The 13,635-nt window shown below is 41.2% G+C and overlaps 1 protein-coding gene across 3 annotated transcripts in view; it reads left to right on the forward strand.

Annotated features, from left to right (window-relative positions):
- Window positions 1-324: 324 nt before the first annotated feature.
- The window catches only part of KDM3A (lysine demethylase 3A), a 52,458-nt gene continuing 39,147 nt past the window's right edge, over window positions 325-13,635 (forward strand). For 2 of the 3 annotated variants that reach the window (XM_023224919.2, XM_023224921.2), the window contains exons 1-4: window positions 325-621; window positions 1,197-1,412; window positions 8,712-8,867; window positions 9,937-10,047. In XM_023224919.2, coding sequence (XP_023080687.1) covers window positions 1,227-1,412; window positions 8,712-8,867; window positions 9,937-10,047 — 453 coding nt within the window. In that variant the 5' untranslated portion in view covers window positions 325-621; window positions 1,197-1,226. Of the gene's footprint in view, window positions 622-767; window positions 1,018-1,196; window positions 1,413-8,711; window positions 8,868-9,936; window positions 10,048-13,635 lie in introns of those variants that run through there. The other variant, XM_023224920.3, reaches the window with a different exon arrangement.

Below are 13,635 nucleotides of genomic sequence, written 5' to 3' on the forward strand. Positions count from 1 at the left end.
GAGTACGCCTGAAACCGCACGTTCTCTTCCCTTCCCTCCCCCGCTGACTCTGCACCGCCCTCACCCTTTCCTGTGAGATTCTTCCGCGAAGTGGAAGGCTCATCTTCGGTCGACAGCCCACGCACTTGAAGAACAATCCAATAGGCAATTATAGCTCAGGATCTCGCCATTCAGTCTTATCTATGCGCCACGGCAATTTTCCTCCAGGTCCCAAAGTTGATAACCGATTTCGCGGGACTTTTTTTTTGCATACTGTGAGGCAACAAATGGAAAGAATGGGTCTGTGGCGGAGGGATCACTGGCTTATTCTCTGTGTACTTTAACCTAATGGGGGTCGCCCGGGAGTCGGAAGGGGGAGGGGAAAGGGAGGAGGCAGCCAAGGAATTGTTTTTTTCCCTGGCCCCGCCCTCTCCCGACCGGCCAATGGTGATGGTCTGTTCCCCCCCGAGCCTCGCCCAGCTCTGGTGTCTCAGCCAATGAGCGGCGGAAGCGGCTCCGAGGGGGCGGGTCCGGGAGGCTGTGCGTGTCTTGTGAGAGCTCTTGAACCAAGTCAGTGCTGGAGTCGCCTGGGCGGCTGGAAACGGCTGCTGCCGCCGGTGACTCAGGGAGACGGGAGGCGGGGTAAGAGCGCCGCGGCCTCGGCTGCGGGGAGAGGGGGAAGAAAGGTGAAACCGCTGAGCGCGCGGCCCCGCCGCCCGTTGGCAGCGGCGCAGGCCCGGGGAGACAGGCGCCCGGGGGTCGGGGGCCGGGGAGCTGGGCGTCGGGGCGGGGCGGCGGGGCAAGTGCGGAATCGCGGGCTCGCCCACCCTCCCCCGCGGGGCCGCCTGGGGCGGGGACTCAGCCGCCCGGGACCGGCGCTCTGCACCGGGGGCCTTTTCTTTTAGGGGCTGAGGGCTGAACACTTTCAAATCCACTCGAGCCGCAGATAATTCTTCCCTCACTCTGTCTGCGTTTGCGTTTGAGCTGTTAGAAAAGCCAAACTTGGGAGAGCGAGGGTCACGCGGCGCTGGGGCCCGGGTGTGTGGCAGGGGAGGGCGCCGGGGGGCGGGAGGGTGCGGGGTGGGGGCTCGGTACGGGTCCGCCTGGGGCCGCGTCCTCGCGCGGGTTCGGCGCCCTTCGCCAGCCCTCCCTGCTGTCTCCGCCCGGCCCCCTCCCACTGGCCGCCCCCGTCGCATTTTGTTTTTGTGTTTTTGCAGGGAGGAGCCCTTCCTGCAGGCGTGGAAACCATGGTGCTCACGCTCGGAGAAAGTTGGCCGGTATTGGTGGGGAAGCGATTTCTCAGTCTGTCCGCAGCAGACGGTAGCGACGGCAGCCACGACAGCTGGGACATGGAGCGCGTCTCCGAGTGGCCCTGGCTCTCCGGGACCATTCGAGCTGTCTCCCACACCGACGTTACCAAGAAAGATCTGAAGGTACAGGCGGCTCCGGGCCTTTGCCGCCGGACGTTTCGCAGTTACCTTGGTAACGCGACCGTCGGTTCCCTCCTTCCGTTTTCTGAAAACGGAGACCAGAAAGTTGGCATATGATCTGAAGGTGCAGGAAGCTAGATCTTGCAAGTCTTTGGAATGGTTATGTAGAGCCGAGTTGTGTTTGGCCCACAGCTCCTGTCTGCCTGGCTTTAATAATGGCCTAGGGTTGTTCAGACACGCTTCATTAATGCCGGTGTTGTGTCCCACTAGGACTGTCTCATCTTTACTCCGAAGGAGGAGGAGTATTTTTGTTAGCGTTAGGTTGGGTCTGTAGGTGACTTTTGGAGTCATTAAGAATTGAGGGTTAGTGCTTGGAAGTACTTTCAGCTGGTTTTGTTTGTTCCTGTTAATTTATTCACTCAACTTTTAAAAAACTTCCATACTTGTTAAAAATGAAGTGAGTGTAGAGGGAGGAGCTTAAGTTCTGTTTGGCGTATTAGGGTGGGTGTTTATGGTGGGTCAGGGCAGGAGTGGGTTCCTGGTTGTCTGTGATGAGTCTGTGGGTGGGTGTGGGATATGACCATATATGGAGGGATGGGGTGGAGCTGTCCCATATATGGTATATTGGAGGACTGGCTTAGAAATACTGCACTTGGACACATGAGGGGAGGGAGAAAATTGGGAACAAGTGCGGCCAGTGAGGTTTTTTTTTTTTAATCATGATGACACTCAGAACCTTTTTCTGTTAGATCTTTTCAAAGACAGATGAATTCTGATTGTGCTCCCTAATAGAAGGATTGGTGTGAAAGGATTGTCTGGGAAGAAGCAGTGAGGAAGCCATTGTACCAACAAAGACTCCTTTGTGCAAAAATAACTGAAAAAAGGTTCCTAACAAAGGCTCCAAAGTGGTGATAACTTGAAGGAAGCTTGTCAGAACAGAAGATATTTCCCCCCTGCGTAGTGGATATGTTACAAAATCTTCATTTGGCCATCATCTTTGCTTTTTCTTAAACTATGCTCAAATAAAGGAAGCAAGTTTTAGCGTTGGCAGTTGATTTTATGTTGATTTCTGAAACACTGTTCATTTGAACACTTTCGGGGGGACAGTGTGTGCCCAAACTGGTATTTATCTGCAAAGAGTTGTAGGAAAGGGGTATGCTGTTAAGCATGTTTTAAAGCTTCAATGTTGTGCCTTCTCTCATGTTGAAAAGGAGGAGTGACCAAAGAGCATTTAACCATGTGCCAAGCACTTCAGAACTATGATCTCGTTTAATCCTTATAGCAGTTCTTGGGGGTAGATACTAATATTGCCCCCATTTTATGGATGAAACTACTGTGCCTGAGGGACGTTAAACATCTTGCCAAGGACACATAACTAGGAATTGACATAGCCTGTATTCTGTCTAACCCAGGAAGTTTTACTCCAGAAGCTGCCCTCTTAACCGTCAGGCCAGTGATCAAGAGCCACAACAGAGCTCCTGTCATATGCTGTGAGATTTGGTTTTTTCCTCCATTCCGCTCATTTTTCTGCCAAATCAAATTTTCTCTAGTGCATTTGTTTTTATGTGATTTGAATGGAAACAAGATTTTATTTAAACTTTACAGTCTTTAGTTCTTTGGCAGCTGTTGAGAGACTAGGCGTTCCCTTCTCTTCTCTGGCAGTGACTGAGGACCCGTTGGGTTAGGCAGGCAATCTAGGAGGAACTTTACATGTATATATTTTTAAGTCTCCTCCCTCCACCCCCGACCTTTGAGGAGGTGGTGATATACTCATTTTCAGAATGAGGAAATAGATTTAGGAAAAGGAATCTTTTCCAGATTTGCATAATTAACTACTAAGGGAGGCTGCGAATCCAGATTTGGCCGAGTGTCTTCTCCACTGCACTTCGGTGCCTAACCTGAAGACAACTGGGAGTTCATGTCAAAAACAATTTTGGCTAGGTTGGATTTTTGCCTTACTTTGTACACATCACATCTCAACCCTCATGTAAGATGCCAATCTACTGTCTCTTTTCTAGTCATGATTTATCACTGTGTTTCTTAGTTGAGTGGCAGATATTAAGTTGGGGGGCTAAGTTGCCTTTAACAAAAAATAGGATTTTATTTTACCTTGATTTTAGAGTTGGGGGATCTTGTTGCCCAGGCTGGTCTGGAACTCCTGGGTTCAAAACACCAAAACCAATTTGTGCTTGATGAGATACAGGCAGGAACCAAGTAACTAAGAACATACTTGCACTAGGGTTTAGGGGCATTACGGTTTGGCGGGGGTGGGATGGGGGTGGGGCGAGGAACTGAGATGAATGTCAATAAATAACATTCAAGGAGTATGTAACCATTCTTCTATTATTAGGACCAATACAAGTCTGTCTAGACTGGCTTGCTTAGATAGCTAGGCATGATATTAATGAGGCCAAGTCGTGTTAATTTTGTTTCATCTAGAGAGACTTTGTAACAGAATCACTTATGTAGATGACAAAAAGGTAGTATGTGTAGTAGTTGGTTACATAGAAGTTAAAGTGAAGACATAATAACAGTAGCTAACTATGATTAAATGGTTACATCAGGGTTTAACAAAGAAAAAATAATCATTAAATGGTTGTTATGTGGGGATTACTTCATTTAATCCTCACAGATATCCTAGATGGTAAACTACATTTTTAGTGTCAAAAACTGAGGCGTAAAGAAGTTAAATAACTTGTCCAAGTTTGTCTCCAGACCTTGAACACTGGGCTTTAATATCAGGTAGAGCGAGGTTAGAGCATTTTAGTTTGCTATCCTCTATATCCCTAGCACTTAGAACACTGCTTGGCATGTAGTGTGTGCTCAACTATTTGAATGGATAAGTGAAGGAGTCGTAAAATTATTACCTCTCCTGTGGAGCAACAGTTCAGAAAGAATCTACTGATGAGGCAGTAGCATTCTCTTCATCTGGAATGACAACAGATCTTAATTAGATGTGACTGTAAAGACCACTTTAATCTTATTTTTATCCTGCCCTTTCTACTTGAGTATGAAATGAATTCCTTCCTAGCTGATTTTGTTCACATAATTATGCATGCTGGGAATGCCCTGCTTCTTTAACTTGTCCTTTTCTTCCTTGAAGCCTAGCTTTTCCTTGAGTCTAATGCCCCTTCTTAGTCCTTAGGGTTGTCCTTAGCAGGTAAGTAGTCCTTGCCATCTGTATGTACCATTTCCTGCTATTGTCAGCAGTTGGGTGACATGACTAATGCCTAGCCTTCCATTTTTGCACACCATTGGAACTTTAATGTTAGTGCAGTCTGCTGCCAGTCAAGCCATGTAAAATGAAAAAACTCCTAGCACAGTATAAAAACTGCCCCTTTTAATTGAATGCTGGACCTTGGGATTTTAGACAAACATTTTATTTAGGCATAAGAAGACATAAGTGGAAGCACAAGGAATTAATTTCTTTGTGGGATAGTGAATTAAGTGGTATTCTGCATTGTACAGGGCACAAAATAGATGTGTAATTAAAAATTTCTTGTCTAAAAACCATATCATTTTGTGCTCCTACTTTTAAACTTGGAAACATTTTCCTTGGTCGTTCTGATGGCTTTTATAATCATATAGTCAGGTGAGATGAGAGTATGGTAAGAGTGGGAGATTTTGATATTAGTTTATTAGATATAATCATATATCAGAGATTTTCTGTTGGGAAAATGTTAGCTTGAAAAATCTGAAATATCGAGCATTTGGTCAAGGTGTTTCATAGGTACTAATAAGGTACACATTTGCAAAATACCATGTTAAAAGAAGAGCAGATTTCATAATTATAGGTAGTGAATCATAATTGACTCTGGCCTTTGAAGTCACGCAGCCTAAGTTACACATCTCATTGTGAACCAAAGGAGCATGGGTGAAATAACACAATTTGGAATAGAAACTAGTTGTATCTGTCAGCTTGCATGAGCTTGGTCAAGTCACTTTAGTTCTTACTGAATTTAAATGTCTCTTTAGGCCAGGCGCAGTGGCTCACGCCTGTAATCCCAATAATTTGGTAGGCCAAGACGGGTGGAGGTCAGGAGTTCACGACCAGCATGGCCAGCATGGTGTGAAACCCAGTCTCTACTAAAAATACAACAATTAGCCAGGTGTGGTGGCACACACCTGTAACCCTAGCTGCCTTGGGAGGCTGAGGCACAAGAATCACCTGCATCCGGGAGGCAGAGGATGCAGTGAGCTGAGATTGCACCACTGCACTCCAACTTGGGCAACAGGTTGAGACTGTCTCAAAAAATAAGTGTCTTTAAATGTCCACAGAAGAGGCTTTTTGGGGGGATGTCATTAAATGTAAAACCTCAGACCTCAAGGCACAAATGAAAGATGCTTTGTTTTTTCTGGAAATGGGGTCTTGCTCTGTGACCCAGGCTAAAGTGCACTGGCGCAATCATAACTCACTGCAGCCTCAACTTCCTTGGCTCAAGCAATCCTCCCACCTCAGCCTCCCAAATATCTAGGACCACAGGTGTGCACCACCATTCCTGGTTAATTTTTGTATTTTTTGTAGAGGCGAGGTTTCTCCACGTTGCCTTGGCTGGTTTAGAACTCCTGGACTCAAGTGATCCTCCTGCCTTGGCCTCCCAAAATCCTGGGATTACAGGTGTGAGTCACCGTGCCTGACTGACATATATGGTTTTGATAGGAAACTTTTGAACAATATTGAAGAAAGCTCACAACTTGTTGGTTTTATTATATGTTTTTTAAAGTCGTCTTTTTCCAAACCAAAGATAATGTGAATTTTTGGTCAACACAGCCTAATATTTGAAAGTCATAGCTTAAATTGTTTTTAAGCAGCTGAATTTTTTTTTTTTTTCACATCACTCAAAAATTGGGATATGAATAGGGAACCTGTCTGACTTTCGGTTTAGGGTATCTTAAGCTTTAGATAGTGATCTAGTAAGAACTGTGATGTTGCTTAAGTTTTGGGAAACCACTTAAGATCTTAATCCTTCTTAATCCTGCACTTTTTTTTTTTTTTTTGCTGAATAGATATTAATCATGTTGAAGACCCTCTTTCCCCTGCTCCTAATAGGTGATACCTTGATAAGATTTGAATTAACCATGGAGGTATTAAAACTACCGAATTGTCTTGCCAGACCCTTTACATACTGTCTTTTAAAATATGCCCAACTATGCAATGAGAGGTGTTACGTTTTTCATTTTGAAAAACGTTGAGAGAACTTAGATTTTCTAAGTGAGGGTTCTTAACCTGGGGTGCAGGTTAGTTGATTTCCTTTGTAATTATAAATATTTTATATATGTAAAATCATTCTAAGAGATTCAATATAGCTGGGAATTCAAACCAAGATCTCTGAATCTGGATCTGGAATTTGTGGGAGCTCATGCCTCTTATGCCACATTGCTGATAAATGAGAAAACTGTCCACCTAAAGCTTGGTTGAGTTTGAGGTTGATGTGAATATGGAGCAGAAAGACTAGCCAATTTAGGGGAGATGTCAGAAGATGCGGACTCCGTGGCTAGGAAACAGAAAGAAAGATGGGCAGTCTCTGCCAACCTTTGTGAAAGACCATTTGGTTGATTACAGTGATAGAAAACATATATATAACCAGGGAGAAACGTATATGGGCCTTGCCACGTGGGTGTTTACATTCATTCTGATTTGGAAAGTACTTAGTAATAACTGCAAAGTTAAAAGCCTAAAATAGCAAGAAGATATGTAGTTTCCTAGGTAAAGTTGCCTGGGAAGTTAGGGATGCATGTTTTGTTGGCTGAGAAGGGTAGGGTAGATCTTAGATTTCATTTATTTTTATCCTGTAGACTGGAGAAGGTTTGGGATCGGGGCTAATGTGGGAATTTAGTGCCTTCTAAGCAGATGAGAGAAACAAGATAAGAACCCAGTGCAGAGGGAAATTTATTCATTAATCTATTCCAACAAGTATTTGAGTGCCGATTAGTTTCCATATACCAGTAATATACGGTGGTAAGCAAAAGCAGAGACAGACTTTGACCTATTAGAATTTATTTGTCAATCAGTTAACCACAAATAAATAATGCAAAGTGTGGATAAGAGCTAAGACGGAAAAGTACAGAACTTTGAGTGCAATTAGTAAGGGGACCTCTCTTGGGAGAGAGAGGCACTTTGGTAAGGGAGGGTTTGAGGAAAGGATATATGTATTGTGTTCTGATAGATGAAGTTAACTAGTTAATAAACTTAAGTTTGAAAAGGGATGTATGACTGATATCTGTAAAATTGTGAACGGATTTGATAGATGATAGATGTATTAACTAATTCCTGGAAACCAAAATGAGAGACCTCTTTAGTAAGAGGAGGAATTTTAAATCAAATAGAAACAGTGATTTTTACACTGAATACTGAGGGAGTTTATTGTCATTGGTAGAATACAAAAAGTGTTAAAGAGGACCTAGAATAAGTTAAGGGGTAGCATATTCATAATGGGTTAAGGAAGCTGGAGTGTTTCAGTGCTTTTATATGACTTTGAGTTTTATGGTTTTGTAAACAATTCCTACTCATAGATCACTCCCAGAAGCCCACTTTTAGACTGAATTTTTTAATGTCTTAAAATATGTATAGAAATTATAAGAGTTGTAGCCTTAGGGTTACAGAAAACATTACAATTACTTGGAAAACAATATTTCAAGGTAGTTTAACTTTCATGTAAGAAGTTATAGTTAGTTCTGAAAAACTCTGTAGTCATTATATTAATCACTTGCTTCTGTGTTATCAAACAAGTAGTTTTAGACTCCAAATTCTGTGGTAAATTTCCTAGCTTATTCAACTGAAAGGGATATTGAAGATGTGCTATGTATTAGGCCTTGTGCTAAATTCTACTCATTTCAGAGGAATTCAAAAGCAGGTGGTGGATTGTGGTGATGGGGTGTTGTCTGAAGCCCACTTACATTGTCAACAGAGAATTACAATGCAATTCTATTAAGTACATCTTTTGAGTTTCAAATTTTCATCTTCCAATTCCAAAAGCTCAGATGTCTAATTAACGTATGTAAACACCTGCTAAGTAGGGGTTCTTTGGTTTCTGGGCTTCCTAGGGGTTTACTTTAGGGACAGAGACTGGCCCAAAAAGCCTTGACTTCTGCATCTGGAAGTGAGTTGGGAGCCAAAGCATGGTTCATGTGTGATTATGTATTGTGGGCTGTGACGGGAAGTGAGGGAGCTGGAAGGGGGAAAGCACATCCAGATAAAAGATTCACATAGAAGAATGAAGGTATAGTTCAACTGGGGCATTTGTAATGCTTATTTTTACAAATTGAATCTGCTTCCCCCACCCCCCAATTTTGTCTGTCTAGGTGTGTGTGGAATTTGATGGGGAATCTTGGAGGAAAAGAAGATGGATAGAAGTCTACAGTCTTCTAAGGAGAGCATTTTTAGTAGAACATAACTTGGTTTTAGCTGAACGAAAGTCACCTGGAATTTCTGAACGAATTGTACAGTGGCCTGCAATAGTGAGTAAAACTTGGGCTTATTGAACTCCTGAGAAGAGGGCGTCTTATCCATTGTAGGTAAAACAAGGAATATATATATGTAATGCCAGAAAGTCAGAAAAGTTTCCAGGATCTCCTGCCAGCCCTGGAGGTAGCAGTGGGGATGTCTAGGTCAGAAGGCAGGAACTAGCAGTCATATGCAAACATATAGATCTGTTTGGTTTGGCCCTTGCAGTACTTTCAAAACATTTGAATTAATTGCCTACTTTAAAAAATGTAGAGAATACATCTAAAAATCTAGATTTCCATTGTCTCTTAAAAAATCTACAAGATAATGGCAGCACTGGAGCCTTAAGACAGCAATAGGCTGGAACCAAATAGTAGCTGTTGCCTTGCTTCCTGTAGGGTTTCCAGTCTTGATCTTATGATCTTTAAGGTTCCCTCTGGATTATTATATTTTTTTGGCTTTAAAGATACTATAAGTCAGTATATGATTGTGCTTTATCCACATTGTAAAGTGTGGTGCAAAGAGAAGAGTGAGCGCTGTCTGGAGAGGGCACTTTAGTCTTTATAGGACTTGAGCTGGTGCTTCAAGGAGTAAAGTTTGGATCTAGATAGTTTGGAAAGGCCGGGAGAATAGTTGAAGGCTGATCAGATTGTAATCAGATTTTGCCCATAAGTGAAAAGAGCTGCCATGAAGATTCTTGAGAGATGAGGGTTGTGGTTAAAGTTTTATTTTGCTCTTTGTATTTTTTTTCCAGCTGTTTAGAACTGGGTAAAAACACAGGCCTGTCTTCCCAGAAAAGTGTGCATACAAGCAGTTTTTGCATAAATTTTTGGGAAACCATGAATCTGTGGACCCAGTCCTGTATATTAATAACCCCCAAATGTCTATCTGGTTTAAATTATTGGGCTTGAATAAAAATTGTATTATCTGTGGCTGCATAAATAGTAGTTGTGAGATAACTTGCAGTAAATAAAAAAAATTAATGGCTTTATCACTTTCTCTGTGTATGGAAAATAGCCAGTTCCTATTTTCAGAATTATGCTGACAGCAGTTACGATGCTAACGTGTTTTCTTTTGTTTTAGATGTACAAACCTCTGTTGGACAAAGCTGGTTTGGGATCCATAACTTCTATTCGCTTTCTGGGAGATCAACAAAGAGTATTTCTTTCTAAAGATGTTTTGAAGCCTATTCAGGTAAAACATAGAAACAGTAGTAAACCTTAGAAACAGAAATACGAACTCCTTTAACATGAGAAGTAAAGTACAGTTGAACCTTGAACAGTGCGGGTATTATGGATGCCGACCCCTTGCACAGTAAAACATCTACGTGTAACTTCGATTCCCTCCAAACTCTACTAATAACTTACTGTTGACCAGAAGCCGTGTTGATAAACAGTTGGTTAACATATATTTTGTGTATGTATTACATACTGTATCTTACAATAAAATTAGCTAGATAAAAGAAAATGTTATTAAAATCGTAAGCAGAATACATTTAGTATTCATTAAGTAGAAGTAGATCATTATAAAGGTTTTTATCCTTGTTTTCATGTTGAGTAGGCTTTCGGTCTTGCAATCTCAGGGGTGGCAGAGGTGAAAGAAAATCTGTTGATAAGGGGGCCTGCAAAGTCCACACCTGTGTTGTTCAGTGGCCAAATGTATTGATGTTGGTTGCTCTAATTTAAATACCTAACAGGAAAGAACCCATCCCATCATCAATTAGGTGGGATGTTAATTCAATCAATTAGGTGTTAGACTCTTTCCTCAATGTTAGCTTTTGGGTTAGTGCTGTCCATTTATGATTGAAAGGACTATAGTTGATGGTGTGTGTGTATGGAAAACACTTAGGTAATATGAAAATAATGTTTAAAAGTAGACTGTTTATATACGTATACGTGCATGCACATATATACAGTCATGCATACATATATATAAGCAATCTTCGTTATTTGTAGATTCTATGTTTGTGATTTTATCTACTTGCTAAAATATATTTGTAACCCCAAATCAATACTTGTGGTGACTCATGGTCATTCACCAGTACTTGCAGAGCTGCAAACAATTGAGTTGCATGATGCAGGTTCCCAGCTCCTAGCTAAGGTTAAATAGGTGATGTTCCACCTTGTTTCACTTATGCTGTAAACAAGTATGCTTCTTGCAGTCTAGTGCTGCATTTTTGTGCTTTTTTTTTTTTTTTTTTTTTTGGTGATTTCACTGTTTAAAATGGTCCCCAGCAGCAGTGCTGAAGTGCCATGATGTGTCTTAGGAACAAAATGTGTTAGATAAGCTTCGTTCATCTGTGAGTTATAGTGCTCTTGGCTGTGAATTCAAGTTTAGTGCATAAGCAGTATATGTTAAATAAGATGTCTTTCAGTAGAAACACACAAAACAAGATTATGTGTCAATTCGTTGATGAAAATGTGACCAGAGGCTTGAAGGAACCTATGCCTGTATTTCCCCTAGGAGCAATGGTTCAGTATTTGTTAATAAAACATTTTTTTGCAACTTGATAAAACATAAATACTGCAAATGGGTGAGGATAGACTTCACGCGCGTGCACAAACACACACATGTTATAATAATATTCATCTTTTAGATATCATTTATAAAGCTGAATAATCTTCTTTACCGCTTTCTGTTTTGTGACTTCATACCTTACTTGTTTCTTTGTGGTATAGAACTCTGAAACCTATTTGCTGAAAGTGGTTTGGGGTCAGTGGTTACCGGGTTGCCAAGCCTGTGTTGGGAAGCCCAAAGCACTGGCTTTCCCTCTGCTTGAGTCTCATCCATACTTCCATATCTGAAAAGTGAGTGAAAACAGGATTCATAATCTGAACCTTATTTTATAATGTTTAAGTAATGGAACAGAGGAAGATGCTTTCACTTAGTTAATTTCAGACATAAGTTCTTAGGTTAGATACCCATCTTGATATTTTTCCTGCCTTAAAAGGAAGACTGACTTGCTTGCAGGGATCAAATAACATACAGGGAGGTTGTGGATATTTTGCATTAGTGAGTGATAAAAGGAATTTTTTATTGTTAGTGATGTTTTCTGAATTTACATCTTTCCTGAATTTAAGGTTTTCAGTTAAGGTAGAACTCTAGTTTTGTTTCTTGAGGTTGAAAAAGAAACATCTAAATTAGTAAGTTTATATTTATTCTCAGGGAGAGGGGCTGTGAGCCATCAGTGTGAATGTTGTCATTAATGCAATATTAATATATAATTAACTGGGAGAGAGATAATGTGTGGTCTTTTACTGATGTTGAGTTGTCAAAGTTTAATACTTCAGAGAATTATCTTGTAGATATGGGTGATCACAGTAGGCTGTACAAAAGTCCACATTGGGGGATGTGATTACCCCAGTAGGATACTTGCTCTAGATAATGCACAGAGCATGTGAGTATCATTTGGCATATGCAAAAATTGGGGTTGAAAGTTAGGGTCCGTCTTTAGGTTGAATTTCACTCAGTTATCTGTGGGTGGGAAAAAGATAAGGCATCTGGACAACTGTCTTACACTTTTGGTAAGCCCTAAAACTCTTCTAGGTAGCCTGATATTTTTCTACTTTATTGAAGCCCTTTGCAGTTCTTTCCATTATTATGTACTTTCATCTCGTAGTAGGAATTGGAGAATACAATTAAATTTTTTGAAATGGTATAAACAATACATGCATGAGAAAAAAAAACAAAAACGAACACATTCTGGTAATTAATATTGATCTCTTATGGAGACCCTAGGTTTGTCTAATGTTACTTGGGAAAAGAAATACATTTTTCCAGTGCGTCTTCTCTCTCTAACAGACTAGTTATCCTTCCCAGTGGGAAAAATGGATGAACCATTCTTGGTCACTAACCATTTCACAGTGGCAAAAAAGCATAAAGGCCTGATATTGGAAGGGCTTCTGTGTTTAGCACTGTTTTTTCTTTGCCCTGTTAGAATTCGCTTTGGCAGGTTATTCCTATTGACAGTTTCTGTATTACATTTATCATAACTGGGTGTGCACACAAAGCCAGAAGACTGTGGAATAGTGCCAAGAATGGAGCTGCTGCCAAGAATTGAATGTTTCAGAACTGGCTTACTCTGAAGCCTGAGGCTATTCATTCAGATTTTCTGTTTGTCCCCCCACATCCCTTTTTGTAAAAAAAAAAAAAAAAAATGCATTTGTAATACTAGTTATGTTAAATGAATCTGTGTGAAATGAGTTGTTAAAAACAGCAGTTTCTTACCAGGAAGGGAGCTGAAGCTTGGTCAGCTTTAAGGTGCCTTAGAAAATAGGGTTTTGGCCTAGGTAACCAGGCCGAGATATGGTTCAAGATTTTCCCTAAAATTGCCATCATGGGTGCATGCTTGCTCATCCCCAGGGTGGCCACCGGGCACAGCCATGGGTTCACTAATGGGAATATAGAAAAAAGGGCTGCCCAAAATCAGTGGAGTTTGGTGGAAAGAGATATGTGTACCTCTGGAGTTAATCTTTACAATGTGTCAAAAGGTTTGGAGAACACTGATTAAGGAAACCTTCTTCTGACTGATGAATAAACTAACTCTCAGTTATGGTCATCTACCCCTGCTAGGAGGTTACACAGTGTATTATATGGCACAGGCAGTGTGTTATATAAAATAAAAGAAAACCCAAACAGTAATTGAAATGAATTGACCATATACATCTGTCTCTTGTGTGTCTTATCTGTATTTTGTGTCCCTTGGATTTGGATTGTGATTTCCCAATCCGCAGTATTTAGGATACAGAGTGTTTTTTACTTGGATTGACCAGCTATTTGTTT

This window comes from Piliocolobus tephrosceles, chromosome 15 (assembly GCF_002776525.5).
Source record: "Piliocolobus tephrosceles isolate RC106 chromosome 15, ASM277652v3, whole genome shotgun sequence".
Taxonomy (NCBI): domain Eukaryota; kingdom Metazoa; phylum Chordata; class Mammalia; order Primates; family Cercopithecidae; genus Piliocolobus; species Piliocolobus tephrosceles.